The 13,647-nt window shown below is 51.2% G+C and overlaps 4 protein-coding genes across 4 annotated transcripts; 1 reads left to right on the plus strand and 3 right to left on the minus strand.

Moving 5' to 3' along the window:
• Positions 1-52: 52 nt before the first annotated feature.
• Positions 53-472, minus strand: VFPPC_16472 (hypothetical protein; the record flags this gene model as incomplete). The annotated part of the gene is made up of 1 exon (XM_018294225.1): positions 53-472. The coding sequence occupies one exon, from the start codon at positions 470-472 to the stop codon at positions 53-55; it is 420 nt and encodes a 139-aa protein (XP_018140990.1).
• Positions 473-8,942: 8,470 nt separating this feature from the next.
• On the plus strand, positions 8,943-9,633 carry VFPPC_09891 (hypothetical protein; the record flags this gene model as incomplete). Its single annotated transcript, XM_018288354.1, has 2 exons — positions 8,943-9,155; positions 9,196-9,633. 2 exons carry the CDS (start codon positions 8,943-8,945, stop codon positions 9,631-9,633), a joined length of 651 nt encoding a protein of 216 aa, XP_018140988.1.
• Positions 9,634-10,015: 382 nt separating this feature from the next.
• VFPPC_16470 (hypothetical protein) lies at positions 10,016-10,360 on the minus strand (the record flags this gene model as incomplete). The annotated part of the gene is made up of 1 exon (XM_018294223.1): positions 10,016-10,360. The coding sequence occupies one exon, from the start codon at positions 10,358-10,360 to the stop codon at positions 10,016-10,018; it is 345 nt and encodes a 114-aa protein (XP_018140987.1).
• A 1,530-nt stretch (positions 10,361-11,890) lies between these two features.
• Positions 11,891-13,246, minus strand: VFPPC_09892 (hypothetical protein; the record flags this gene model as incomplete). The annotated part of the gene is made up of 4 exons (XM_018288355.2): positions 11,891-12,325; positions 12,510-12,662; positions 12,757-13,168; positions 13,212-13,246. 4 exons carry the CDS (start codon positions 13,244-13,246, stop codon positions 11,891-11,893), a joined length of 1,035 nt encoding a protein of 344 aa, XP_018140986.2.
• Positions 13,247-13,647: the final 401 nt, after the last annotated feature.

A 13,647-nucleotide genomic window follows, 5' to 3' on the forward strand; every position in this document is an offset into this window, starting at 1 on the left:
GCCCAATCATTATTTTCCCCTTGGCCATGGTTCGAATAGCCCATCCTGATACCTAGTCCAGATCCATCTGTAATAGTGCGTTCATTTTTAGGTTGTGGCCAATAGTGCTATGTACTTCCGTACGGCGCAGTTGTTTCTGTTCGTCATATTTCACTCGACGACCGTGCCCTTGGAGCGTTTTTGAGGCCAGGTCGCCAGTACTCAGAATGCTTTTCGGCAAACTCGTCGGAGAGCCCTGATGCACCTGAGGAGGGGAACAGATTAGCTGTGCGATATGGAGAGTGCCGGTAAATTGTCGTGTTACAGCAAAAGGTGGTAGGCTTTTTGGCCGCATCACAGGACCAAGTTTTTGAGTCTTGCAAGGAACAAGCGCTTGGCCAGCTCTGGACAGTGGAACAAGCAGCAGAGGGTCACGGAGGCGAACCAAATGTCCAAAGCCAGTCAAGGGTGACAATAATGAGGGAGTTGACATGACGACCAGGATCAAGGCTAATATGAGGCCCGACACTGATCTGAACCAGAACCTGGTGTCAGACGCTCGCGCCGCCAGAGTGGTTCTAAAGGCTTCACACGCTTATTCATCCTTGCTAGTTGGAAGCACATTAGTCCGTTTTCCCTTGCAATGGAGAAGAGGGAGAAGGGTCTACTCCCACCTAGGCGTGTCATTAATAACAGCTCGAGGCTCGGCTTCGCTATGCGTGCTGGGGCTAATCGTATCCCCCCATGACGGTGGTTGATCATCTTGGTGCACCAATGCACGGGACATGGCTGGACTAAAACCCATGCCAGCCAGGTGCTTCTGTGACCAGAACTACGACTACTCTCAAAGGCTTATTAGTGGTGTCTCGGTTCGAGGGGAGGAATCGACGTCCCATTTCTTGATAGAAAATTGCTCCACCGACTGCATTGGTTGACAGGGAGCGCACGACTAGTGGCGGTCATCAGAAGAGGAACGGCTACAGAGTTCGCGGCCACGGCATGATAATGTCAAGCACCTGCAATATTAGCTCACAGACAAGCCCAGAAAAGGTGGGCACACACCAGAAATGTGATTCATCCCGACATTTCAGTGCTAAAATGCGCATCATGGTGAAGCCCTGCTGAGGCTCGCACAACACAGTGGGTCATCAAACTTCGTTAGGAGCAGGACGGGTGGGCGATTAGCTTCTCTTTACTCTTACACTCTGGTGCGGAGCTCTTTTGATGGTCAGTGAAGACTTGCCGGTTGCGAGTGGACTAGTAGGGTGTCGTTGTATCATATTCAGCCATGACCTGCCATTTTCCCTCTTGTCAGCCAGCAAGCGCCTTCACTGGCACCAATTCCCTGCCTTTTTGGTTTTGTGATGTGGTCTACTCCGAACTCAAGCTTGGCATCCTGTGGGATGAAGGTTTGACTGCCGACGCTGACCACGCAATTTGCTCAGGTTCAGATCTGGTGCCCACGATACCATAAATGTCCAATCAGATAAATATCTTTTCTTCTCGAACTCGTACTTGAATGCTAAGTCGAGTTTGCACAGATTGTCTCGTCTGTCGCTTTGTTGAATAGTATGAGATCTTCGGTGTACAGTGTTGATACATACAAAGTAACAAAATTGAATCCCAGGATGATCGACTGGCCTCGTGGCGGTTTCTTGGGAATGACCCATCTTGAGGTCCGATTTGCGGTGTTCCAAATGCTGGCCGTGGCATGCAGCAACACCACGGCATTCCAGGGGGTTTGGTGAGAAGAAGGGCGTGGCTACTGGAAGTCGGCGGCTCCAAGTGGAACACAAAACGGACTAGAGGATGGGGAAGGGAGTACCAAGTTCAAAGAAATGCAGCCGACGCAACGAAAAAAAAAAACAAGTCGGGGAAGAAAACAGCTGCTCTGGCCAAGTCCCCATGTCCGGCATGTGCCACAGATCTGGAAAGACAAATTATCAGGCAGAGTGCGTGCGTAGTACCTAATACATCTCCAACAGGGATGTAGATGTAGCTCATAGTCATCCACCTGCCAGAGGTAACCACCTGGACCTCTGAAGCGTGCTGTGTATGTACTGGTACTGTCAAACTTTGGCTGACAAGCTGGTACAATTTGGAACCTCAGACTGACGAGATTTCCGTTCGATTGCCCATTGCATAAGGTCGCAAACCGGACAGCGATAATTGATCATCTTGCTCACATCACCCTTGAGATACCATACCTGAATGCTCCGTATATGGGATGGGTTGTACCCATGACCAACATGCTATGGTCCAAATATGGTGTCTGTGGTGCCTCCAAATCGACATGATAAGTGAACGGAGCATTCGCCCAAGTGTCCCGCGGTATTGCCGTGGTCATACTTTTGGAGCCTGTAAAGCCTCAGCACTTCGTGGGTTGCTGTGGCTTCGAAACCAGCGTTACTATTCCAGCACAGTAAGGCTCCCAGGAGAATTTCCCGACCTGTCTCCAGCCTTGACTGGACGGAAAGTCGAGGGCGGCCTTGCCTCCGGTCAAGCATTTCTCAACTCGATCATGAACCGCCCACCATTTGCCCTGTAGTCTGAAATGCACTGAGCCAGGTGCAGGGCGGAATGAGTGGCTTTCCTAGACGAACTGGTGTCAACGTAACGCCGACGTCTTGAAGCTAATGCACCGCATAATACACGGTGAGCCGAGAACTGGGCGTGGCTTTGGAGCCTGAAGCGTGACATCGAGATGTCCCCAAAGCTGTGTACTCAGCTGACCTCCAGAACTTGACTTGCTGAGCACTTCTGTGGTGCAGCAAAAGTTGACTTTTGTTGGCACTGACAGGGTCAACTGTCCTGGGGATGACCCATGCCAGCTGCAAATACCAATAACGTCGGTTTCCGAAACAAGCTATGGTTGATTGATTACCGACCAACAAGAGACATAAACTGTGATGAGAGAACGCGCAGTGCCACATAACGGAAAAGCGGACACGTTGTCGTCCCACCTCTGCCACCGTCAGCACCGATCAGCATCCACAAGGGTCCTCCGCTCCGCCGCCTAGCCGGCCCGGAAGCACCTGTGATCAGCGGAGCCTGGGCCTTGATGCTCAATTGTTAGGCCATGTTGTTTCTCAAAATCGTTTTATGAGAATTTTTCTTTGGATCTCCCGGCCAGGCATCGGGGAAAGACATAGTTGAACACACCTTGCTTTGACTTTATCTTCTCTCATGCCTGCGAGCGTCATCTGCAGGCTCGGCAAGAAAGGATGTCGCTCAACACCGCTGCCAGAAGTCCACGCCAGTACGAGTAAGGTGACTGACGAAGCATTGGAGTGCTGAATTGGCAAGGCAAAAGCAAAGTGGTGCAACCAACAAAGCCACAAGCCGACAGGCCAACCTGATGTTGTGCGAGCCGTTATCCACCAATACAGGAGCGTGCGGTGCACAATACTGGAAGTTGAGGCACTATTGGGGGTCCTTAGCAGTGCCTCTGGAATTCTTGGGGGCGTGTGAAGAGAGAGAAAGTGTGTGTATGAGTGAGAGATTGCGCATGTGTGTTCTCGTGTGTGTTTGTGTATGCACATGTCTTGTCAACTTGACTTCAAACACGACGCTGGCAGCAATGGTGGGTCTAGTCCAATTTGCACAGGTGCAAATTGGACAAGATGCATGAAGATACCAACAACTTGCAAGAAGGAGTTCTGCATTCATTGTGGTGTCCAACCCAGCTGCTGAGATATCAGCGCGGGTCATTCCTCTTGGCTATCCAGGGGCGTCCAGGGGCGTCAGGACCTTGGCCGGGTCGGCGAAACCGCATTTGACTTGAGGAGGGTGCTCCGTCGTTGTGGGCGAAGTGATTGACAGCGCCGCAGGCCTGTGTCGAGTTAGCCTGGAGTGAGTATGTGCTTCATCAGTAATACGGTGGTGTACACACAGACTGACAGACAACCTTGCTTTGTTAGGTGAAACTGGTAGGCAAACATGGATAGGCGCTCCAGAGAGCGAGAGGGCAAAAGTTGGTTGGACAGATGTGTGGATGGATGGTGGAATGGGGAAACGGGGCAGCAGGCTTGTTGCGGCGCTGAAGCATGTCAGAGAGTGAGGAGGGAGACGAAATTGCGTGGTTGCGTTGTTCCGTAACAGACTCAGGTACCTAGGTAGTTTGTACTGCTGGTGCTGGCGCGGGTGGGTTTTGGTTTGCATGGTGTTGCGTGGATTTGCAAAATGCGTGGATGCGCGGGTGCGCGCGGAGGCGTCTTGGTGGATGCATGGGCAGTGGCCAGGCGGGCAGGCAAGCAATTTTGAGCTTAGACGATGTCCCAGAAGGCGTAAGCCTGGACTTGACTCTGATGCCCACATCTGAGTTCATATGTCTCCCAAGCCAAAGTTCCGTCTCACTGTTCCGTCTTGCCCTGGCCAGGATCATTGATCCGACAATGCTCGACGATGATGTCTGGTCTCCTCGGGCTTTGTCCGGGTGGGATCGTCTCCACTAGCGCTGAGAACGAAAGCAGGTGGCAGCGCCGATTCTCAGTCAGTGCAAGTGTGGCAGGGCATGCCTGGTCTGGTCGGATTGATGGACAAGCACCTTGGCCTGTAGTGTGACGGAGTAATATCAACCTGAGAGGACGAGAGCTCTTGATATTCCGTGCTGGGTACTTCGAATCCCGTACTCTGTACGGGATTCGCAGAGGAGGTCTGGGCTTGACACTCTAATCAGATGTCAGCTGGGCGAAATGCTGAGGCAAGGGCGAGAATCTTGAGCAACAAGTTGAACAGCCCTGAGGACCACGAATGGACAAGAGACCAGCCGCTCCTGAGGCTTTGATCCTAAGAACCTACCTTGGTAGGTAGCCAGTTTGGTGGACGGGTCATAACTCGCGTGCAAATGTCTGGTCCCCTCAATGTCCGGTCTTGTCTCTGTGCACTTGTGTCGCATGTACTTTTTGTTTCTCCATATGCCAAGCCAGGCACTGGAGCACACTCAGGGTACCTCCGCATCCAGGTGCGGCGTCCACAGCCCTGTTTGCCTAGTATGTAGGGTCTCAGGCGACATGGGGCCAGTGCCGCAGCGTAAGAATCGGCTCGATGGTGAAGGTCAATCTGGGCCACGTCTAATTTGTCGTGTGGTTTTGGAGCCCTGCAGCCCTGTTAGCTCCAGTGGCTCATCTTTGTTGCGCAAGCTTGAGGCCCGAGGCCTTGAGCCGCGCCATCCAGTGCCACCACCACACACTCTTGACAATAAGACCTGGAAGTGCCTGCTTGCGTGCATATTGGCTTGCAACAGGTGGTTGCAAGGGGGGTGGCCATAGTCCCATCTGAACTTGGACCTCATGTCAGCCCTTCCCAAAATGTGAAAATGGACTCCGTTGGGTGGTGGGAGATTCCAAGCGCCAACATCCATTCTCAAGAACCTTGGAAGTCTGGTAGATTGAACCCACCATACCGAGGCCGAACTGCTGGGCTTTGTCTGGTACAGGCTAAGTGGTCATGCATTCAAAGAACCTGTGTTGTATTTTGATGAGAAGCACTGGCTGATACAAGAAGCGCGGAGAGGATTTACGGGTTGGCAGACAAGAGAGAATGAAGCTAGATGGGTCAATCAATCTCTTCAAGCACGAATAGAGTCGGTCAGATGCAATCTCCATTTTGGCTGGACCTGTTAGCTTACTTAATCAAGTTAAGTGAGCGGCGTTGGCCATTTGGCAGGCAACTGCTCCAGCTGAGGTCGTTCCCCGTGCCTTCCTGTGTCTGGCCATTCGAAACATCACAAATGGCCTGTCTAGAATGACAGGCACAGACAGGCCATTGCCGCGACCCACCTGCCCAAAACTTGTGAAAACCAACCAGACATTGAAGGTGCTCCGTACGAAGGGAACCAAGCATCCAAGCAGCATGTGTCCAGTCTGGTCCCTTCGTCCAAGGCCGGTGCAGGTTGGCTGGCTGATTGATTGGTTGGCGGACTGGCCTGGCTGCCTGGGTACGGAATTTGCACTCGGCCTGAAATCATCCTTGCCTTCAATGTCGCCCCCGTTCGTCACGTCCGTCCGTCACTGACATTCACCACCACCACCATCACAGCCTGGTGTCTCGTTCTTTGTTCATTCCAGCCCAGTCATCCCCAAAGCGTCAAGTCTGGTCAATTTGTTCTGCTTCTTCAAGCACGTCTCCATCTGCGGTCCCTTGCCGTATCGCACACCCCCACCCGCCTGCTAATGTGCCTGGACAATGTCTCTTGCATCGATGCATCTGCTCCCTGCTCCCTGCTCCGTACCCCTCCAACCCTCCCTTCCCACAATCGCTAAACCTGGACCATTTCGACTCTCACAAAGTTGCAATACTCCATCCTGCACAACCAAACGAAACTGAATCTTCAAAGTCGCAAACGACAAGGACGTCTCCGACCCGATGGTCACAGGGGATTGGAACCACTAGTCTCGTCACTATCCACAAATCAGAACTCGGCCCATCAAAGGGGCTTTGAGAACCCAACGAAGCATGCTGAAAGCTTTCTCCCATTCACACCTGCCTTGATGCAGTAGCCCTTCCGCCCAAGCCTTTGGCGGCAAATCCTATGTCTTTGATGAACCATTCGGCTTTCAAGACGCTTGTTCCGAATTTGTCAAGGCGTCCTGTACCAAAAAGAGAGGAGTGCGAATGCGCCAGTTTCGAGTGGCACCGCTACCAATCAGATTGCGTTCACAACCACTAAATACCGCCGAAGATTTCACAATACAATCGGCCTTGTGTCCCCTGTCCTGGTGTATCTCACAGGGTGGTTGAACGTGCTCATAAATTATCATGACTATTTTCCTTACGTCGGGGAAGGAACTCTGGATGTTACTCAAATGAAAGTCATTCGGCAGACCTGACACCACATGAAGCGCCACACAAGAATGGGCAACGGCTCAGCTAACGAAGCATTGCGTGTTTGCCCCATGCCATGCTACTGGTATTGCTTTTTGACGCCGTGAGATCAGGGAACCAGAAATGGCTCCTTAGGCGATTCAAGGTATCACTCATAACGCCGAACCCAGCACGACGGCGAATTCCGATACTTGTTGCTGAGCACTTTTTCACTAAAGTATTCAGATAATGACAAAGATAATGAAGTGCCTGCGACACATTGCCACTAACCGGTCTCGGATCCTCTCATCCAACACATCTTTCCTCGGTATATATGTGATATATTTGAAAAGTGGCCGCCATCAAGTTTAAACCGGCATCTGTCAAAAGAGATCCCTTTTCCGCGAAGACTGACAACAACATCCAACTTCCGATTCCGCTGCACAGCGGATGTTTGTATCACCAGAGTCTGCTGGGTTTGCTTAGATTCTAAGCACTGCATGACTCACCTGGAAGATGATACCTACCATACATATAATGGAGGATCTAGGCGATCATGCTAAGCCATCATGTTCAAAACATCTTCCATCAAGCAACCTTCCCCTTGTCCGTATCAACGCATCCTGTCCTGGCGTGTGAACAATGCATGTTATCTCAACAGAGGGCACGCGGTATGGACGTCTACTATGCTCAGTACAGGTTATCATTCTCGGCCCCAACAAGTCGCAGTACATCACATTTCATGCCACAGCGTCGATCACAAAGTCACATATGTTCCGGATACTGAAGTGCGACAGCTAGTCGTAATATGAGGAACGAATCTACTTTGTGCAGACAGGGATTCTTGCCAAAGTTGCCTGGCTGCCGCGGAGTAAACTGACCGGGAGAACTTACAAGTGTCATCCGACCGTAGGAACGAACTACTGTTGCCTTCTCACTCAGGTTTGAAGGTTATGACTTCATACAAGCACCCCGTCCAGATTTCTACGTCTTCAGCATCGTGGCGATTGATCTTGATTTTGTCGTCAGAGCCATCAACTTTACCTCAAGGCAGGGACTTTGTGATTTCAGTGGATTTCAGTATCCACATCAACAGCACTAGACACGTCCCATCACAAACCAGAGACGTTATGATATCGTCAGTGCTCTTTCAGGGAAAATTGCCACAATCAGCTTGTATCGGGTACTCACCGGATGGCAGGGGAAGATTTGGTTCAAGCTCACAGGTTCTCCATACGGAGCACTTCAGACGCCTCGGATGAAGCGCCATGTTGAGGCCCATGGTGCCACCCAAAAGATGCAGACGGAGCTATAGCCCGGCTGGCAAGTGCTCTCAACAGATGATGTCCAGTCATGCGGTCAGCCAACACGACGCTGAAATGTGGATGTTGGTCCGCCAAATGAATGGAAACAAGACTAGGGCCGGGTCGCCTGAAGAGAAAGACAAAGTGGTGCGTGTTGCATGGCCGCCCTCTCTCCCTGCACAGAAACCAGCATGCATGTGTGGCAGGCGGTGGATGGTGGCATTCTTGGTTGTCACAAAAAGTAACGGTGGTGGGCTGTGGGACAGCACTTTTTGTAGCAACACAAACGACGAGCCTGGTTTCTGCGAGAACGTCAACATCCATGCACGTTGGGCGGACCGGCTGTGGCTTGCAGCATCCGTCCTCAGAAAGGGGCTCAATTTTGGTGGCATTGATGCTTCCAGTGACTGGTTGATTGGGTCTACCACCCACCTTGCTCAAACAAAGCCTTTGGCATGGCGCTGAGTCTCGCTGATCACTCAGATGACGAGGCATTTGCCAACATTGAAAGTCCATGTTCCCCAGCATGACGGCAATCCACCCTCGCAACGGTCCCTTTACTCACCAGGTCCGAACAGTGCATCAAACAGGATGGATCTCTTGTAACGCTGGTGTTATGGTATGAGTTTATGGACACCACGCGCGTACGAAAGGAGAGACAGACAGAGCGGAGTGTTGATGTTTGGCAACGGCTCTACACCTGGTCCTTAGGTACTTGCTTACCTGGTAGGTATGTGTTTTACATGGTTCTCTAATCCAATCACGGCCACCAGCATAGCATGCAAAAGCTTTGCCTATGTCCCCAGCAGGTCGCCTGATTCATGACATCCAGCTTATTGAACCAAGAGTATCAGCATGCTTTGCCGGTCTAAGAAGAACCGCAATGTCAAGGGTACAGTAGCTTTTCTGGATTCAACACCACCGCCGATGCCATCATTCTTGGCCATGGATGTCCTCCATACGTGCGACCGTGCACCCAAGACAGGCAGATGGACATGTCAACAGTTGACTGGGAATCCCAATCAACCATCTCACGAAGGTGTTCATGATTTCAGTCAAGTGGTCAAGGCGTCACAGGCAAGGGTGATCTGAAGGGTCAGGAAGCAAGAAGATTTCAAACCCCACACCCACACCCACACCCCTTTCTAAATTCATCAACCATCCTCGTGGTGCAAGCCATGCTGGAGGCTTCAGCCTCCAGAACAAACTGGCTGGGATGGACGGAAAACGAAACTGCACGCACGTTTTGGAGTACACCCCCTGTTTCCCCCACACCCACCCCTTCGAGTGGCATCTCGCTGTGCTATTGTTGGAACAGGTTCTCCGAAGAGGCACCACTGCTCCTACATCTCACTGGCATCAAGGAGTATGGCACGCCGAAGACGCAAAGCGAACACCGGGGAAGACAATCTTCCATCTAATAGCTGACGGTCATTCTTCGCTGGTTGGGCCTGACAATTTGTTGGAATCAGGCAGGACGATGAGCCCGCTTTCTCTTCGTTTTTTCTCCCCCCTTTGGTGTCGTGAAGACTGTAAGCTATCATAAGGGTTATTACTCTGTATTGAGCCTCTGGAAATGTGTTTTCTGATCGATCACTGGAGCCTGTGGTCAAAACGCTGACATACGTTTGCATCTTCGCCCCCACCCGTCATCTTCTCGGTTTCCGCAAAACACCCATTTGCACCAGCTCAGTTACTCAGTACAGTCCTCCCTCCATGGCATCAAGGATACCAACGCAGTCAGTGTTTGGCAGGGATCATTTGCTCCACCCAAGGATTTCACTGTCGTCGGCCGACTTGATTGGGGCAAGTTGGCAGGGCTTGGAACAGCTGGCTACTCGGTCACTGGCAAATTATCCCTCGACATTGTCGAGCCGTCCTTCCGCATCAGGCAACCTGGTGCCCAGACAGTCGAGGCTTTGCATCTTTCAAGTCTGGTTGTCACCAACAATGACATGGATATTTCTGCCAAAAGCCTCACGGGTTGCGTCCAGCGGCTCGCGAACGAAATCACTCGAGGGTTGATGCCTAGGGTTTCCCTCCCACAAGTCCGATGATGACCGTGCTGGAGTGACGAAACGAATGACATTATTGTCAAGGTCAGCAAGAATATCAAATTCTTTGCTCCATCCGCCGTAGCCGCCTCGGCCACCCTCTGTGTCGCCTGTAACAGCCCCACGAAAATGCGCCTTGGGGAATCTGTCGTGCAAATCCACACTCGGAGGGATGACGGCGTCATTATCGCAATTGTTGGCGATGCTGCACAGATGCATCGTCTTAAGTCACAGGATAATGTCTGGGAACAAGAGACTCCTGCCTCAGTTACACAACTTCAGCCACGTTGCGTACGCAGGGAATCCCGTTCCGCTGACGCTGATGTAAAATGTCTCCCCTTCCATCATGTTGTGCATTACAATTGGTAGATTTTGAGGCCACCCGGCGGCAGCTTGTAAGCAGCAGCCCGTACTCTGAACCTGTGACTTGGGGAGAGGTCTCTGTCCTCGATAACCAAGCCGCTTGCATAAGAGTATGGGGAGCATATGTTGGCTTATCTGCTTCAACTTGTCGGGGTTTGTCACAAAACACATTGGGACCAAGCCAAGGTCGGTGCGCGAGCAGTAAGGGCGTCATAGGCACCGTTATTTGATGCGATGCTTTGAGCCTTCGCAAAGTGAGCCTCTCTGCCGCAGCGGCGTGCCGTACAGACGTGAATTTGTACCACGGCAGCATTGTTTCCCCTCGAGATGTCCGGTCCTCACCAGGGTTCTGTGGACTTTGCAACAGAAAGCAACCTCTGGCATGGAACCTTTTGCTTTGTCTGTGACCAAGAGCATCCAAGCATAATTGCCTACCACAATAGCTTATGGCAGACACATGTTCTTGCTACACTGCAACCAGGCAATTTTGTCATTACTGATACGGAGGTCATGACAATTCTTGGCCACAAGCCAAGGATCCTTTGTCACCAATCTCTCTTCCGTCAATAATGCCACAACAGAACGGAAGAGATGCAATGGAAAGGTCTCGTCGCCGCCGTGAGCATGACGATCCAATCAACGACGGTACCCTATTCTTACTTATTCGAACCCACGTCGGATTTAATGGCGTTTCCTTTTTTGCACGTCGTTTCCATCGATCTCTGGTGCTCCTGAATCGATGAGCTATCAAAGGGCATTGATTGCCCGACCCAATGTGAGGGCTTACACGTCGTTGGGCTCCCTGACCGCTAGTTGTTTCAGTGATTCATAATCAACTTCATCTACGAAAAGTGACAGTTCAGGGTAGTGGCAGGCTTGAAGGCCTGGGAACGCGTTTTCCGCCCTTCGCCCCGATACTTTTTGCGAATGTCCTCTTTCCAAAATGCGACTAATGATACAGGTTACCTGATCTTGGTCAGGCAGGCACCCTTCCTCAGTGACGCTCCTTTCCTTGACGCAACTTGCGGTCAAATGGCAGCAAAGCAAGCAGAAGCTGGCAAGCCAGTATCAGAATGAAGGGACCGCTGGTCTTGTCCGCTTTCCACCAATACTCTGACCAGAAGACCACGAAATTGAGTGAATCGTCTCAAATGATGGTATAGAAAACCCAAAGACAAAAGACTATTCACAATGATGCAATATCGTCACCAAGACCCCCAAAGCCTTCTCTTTGAACCTTCAATGTCGCCAACTTCACAGCAAAAGCCCCGGCGTCTCTCACCGACAGCAAGGGCCAGTCGTTCCTTGCCAAGCTGATGAGCATTCCTGCAATGAATGTGTCACCAGCGCCGACGGGACTATACAGTGTGACCAAATGACAACTCGTTAGCTTTTGATCCGCAGAACAAATCTCGGTTGCCAGCCGCAGCGTTTCTCAGTGGATATATAGAAGAGCGTATGCTCTCTTGTCCTAAGCAAAATAGCACACCTCACGGAGTATGGAGTACCAACGTTCCATTTACCCCAAGAATGCTTCTGCAGGGCCAAAACTGTGGGTTGGAACTCACTCAACGACTGATATTTGGTCGGCATTTCTCTCCACAGGACAGTGAATACACGCTCCAGTTGCCTGAGACATGGCAGTCGCCCCGTCTGCACCCCAAGTGCACAGTCCAAGTGAACTGGAGGACTTGTCAGCGTGAAAAGGAAGAAACAAAAAAGGGGAACCTGCAGGGCGACTTTGCTCTCTCCAGGTGTCTTACTCACCCTTGGCGACAGGATTCTGTTCTGAGACACTCTTCGGCAGACTTGTACCCTCGGCTCTAAGTTATCACAACAATCATCAGCTCCGCCGCTTAGGCATCTTATCTTGTCTCAGTGTACAGTAAAGAAAAGGTGAAAAATACAACAGCACCACAAAAAGGAAGTTGTGACGGCAAAATGTGCGACAGACTCGCTGCCAAGACTCGCATGCGCGAGCATTAACTGGAAATCTCACCTCTGCCCAAGTCCGGGAATAGAAGACCACATCCGCTTGAGCTGCAAGTTGTGATAGACCCTCCCTACCTGGCTTCTCAACTTCCACACTAATCTTCGCATTGGGCAGCCTCTGCCGTAGCAAATGGATACATGCGAGCGTCGTCTCGGGGATGCGGCCCTGTTCCGAAAGCAGTCAGACATGCAAAAATAAAACCCAAAAATCAGAGCGTACTCTCGTAAGCTCAACGGTGATTATGCCCAAGCTGAAAGGCACGTACCTCGAAATGCCACCACGTTTGCTCACCGCGGTGGTGTTGGTCGAACTCCCTCACAATGGCAGCAAACTCATCACAAGTCATTTCCGGCAACCCATTGTAATTCACAATAGTCCGGCTATCACTCTCCCGACTCCTAATGACGTAACTGCTCGCCGCCTCCGTGTGGTCCTGTCGATAAATGCAGTGCCCGAAATTTATCCCCGAAGCAGTCCCAAACGAAGACAATATCCGCCTCGTGCTAGGCGCGTCCTGGCGAGGCAGACACGATACCAGGTGTAATTTCACATTGTCCTTGTCAGTGACGAGCTGCTGGAGGACCTCCAGCGAGTTGGGACAGTTGCCTCCCCTTCTGATGGTGAGGTTTGTGGCTCGTAGCTTGGCATCTTCCTCGGGGAAGTGAGGCACGCTATAAGGGTTAGCTGGTGACCATGACGTATGACGGTGGTTGCGGTGGTTTTACCTGAGGATGGTATCTAGGTAGCATGCTCCCACGAGGATGAGGTGTTTCATTGTGCACTGGTCTGGTGGTGCAGGTTATGTTGGTTTCATGCTGGACGTGAATCGCCTGTTGTGTGCATGGTGCATCGTTTCGGGAATATGTGGGTTGCTGGATGTGGCTGACAACAATCAATGGCTGCAATGTCACGAAATCACGACGCAGATGCGCTTGAGGTAGAACATTGATACATGTGAAGAATTACAATGTAGGAATATTTTCGTCGAGTAAACTTGAGGGTTATGTTGATGGCGTAAGTGCACCAGGCAAGTTTCAGATTGAACATGACCTACCCTGTAGTTATTGCGAGGTATATAATTGTTTGTTCAGACAATCGAATTGTTCCACAATATAATTGTGCCCAATGTACGGAGTATATCAGTTGGATT

The sequence above is a fragment of the Pochonia chlamydosporia genome, chromosome 6 (genome assembly GCF_001653235.2).
Source record: "Pochonia chlamydosporia 170 chromosome 6, whole genome shotgun sequence".
Classification (NCBI taxonomy): domain Eukaryota; kingdom Fungi; phylum Ascomycota; class Sordariomycetes; order Hypocreales; family Clavicipitaceae; genus Pochonia; species Pochonia chlamydosporia.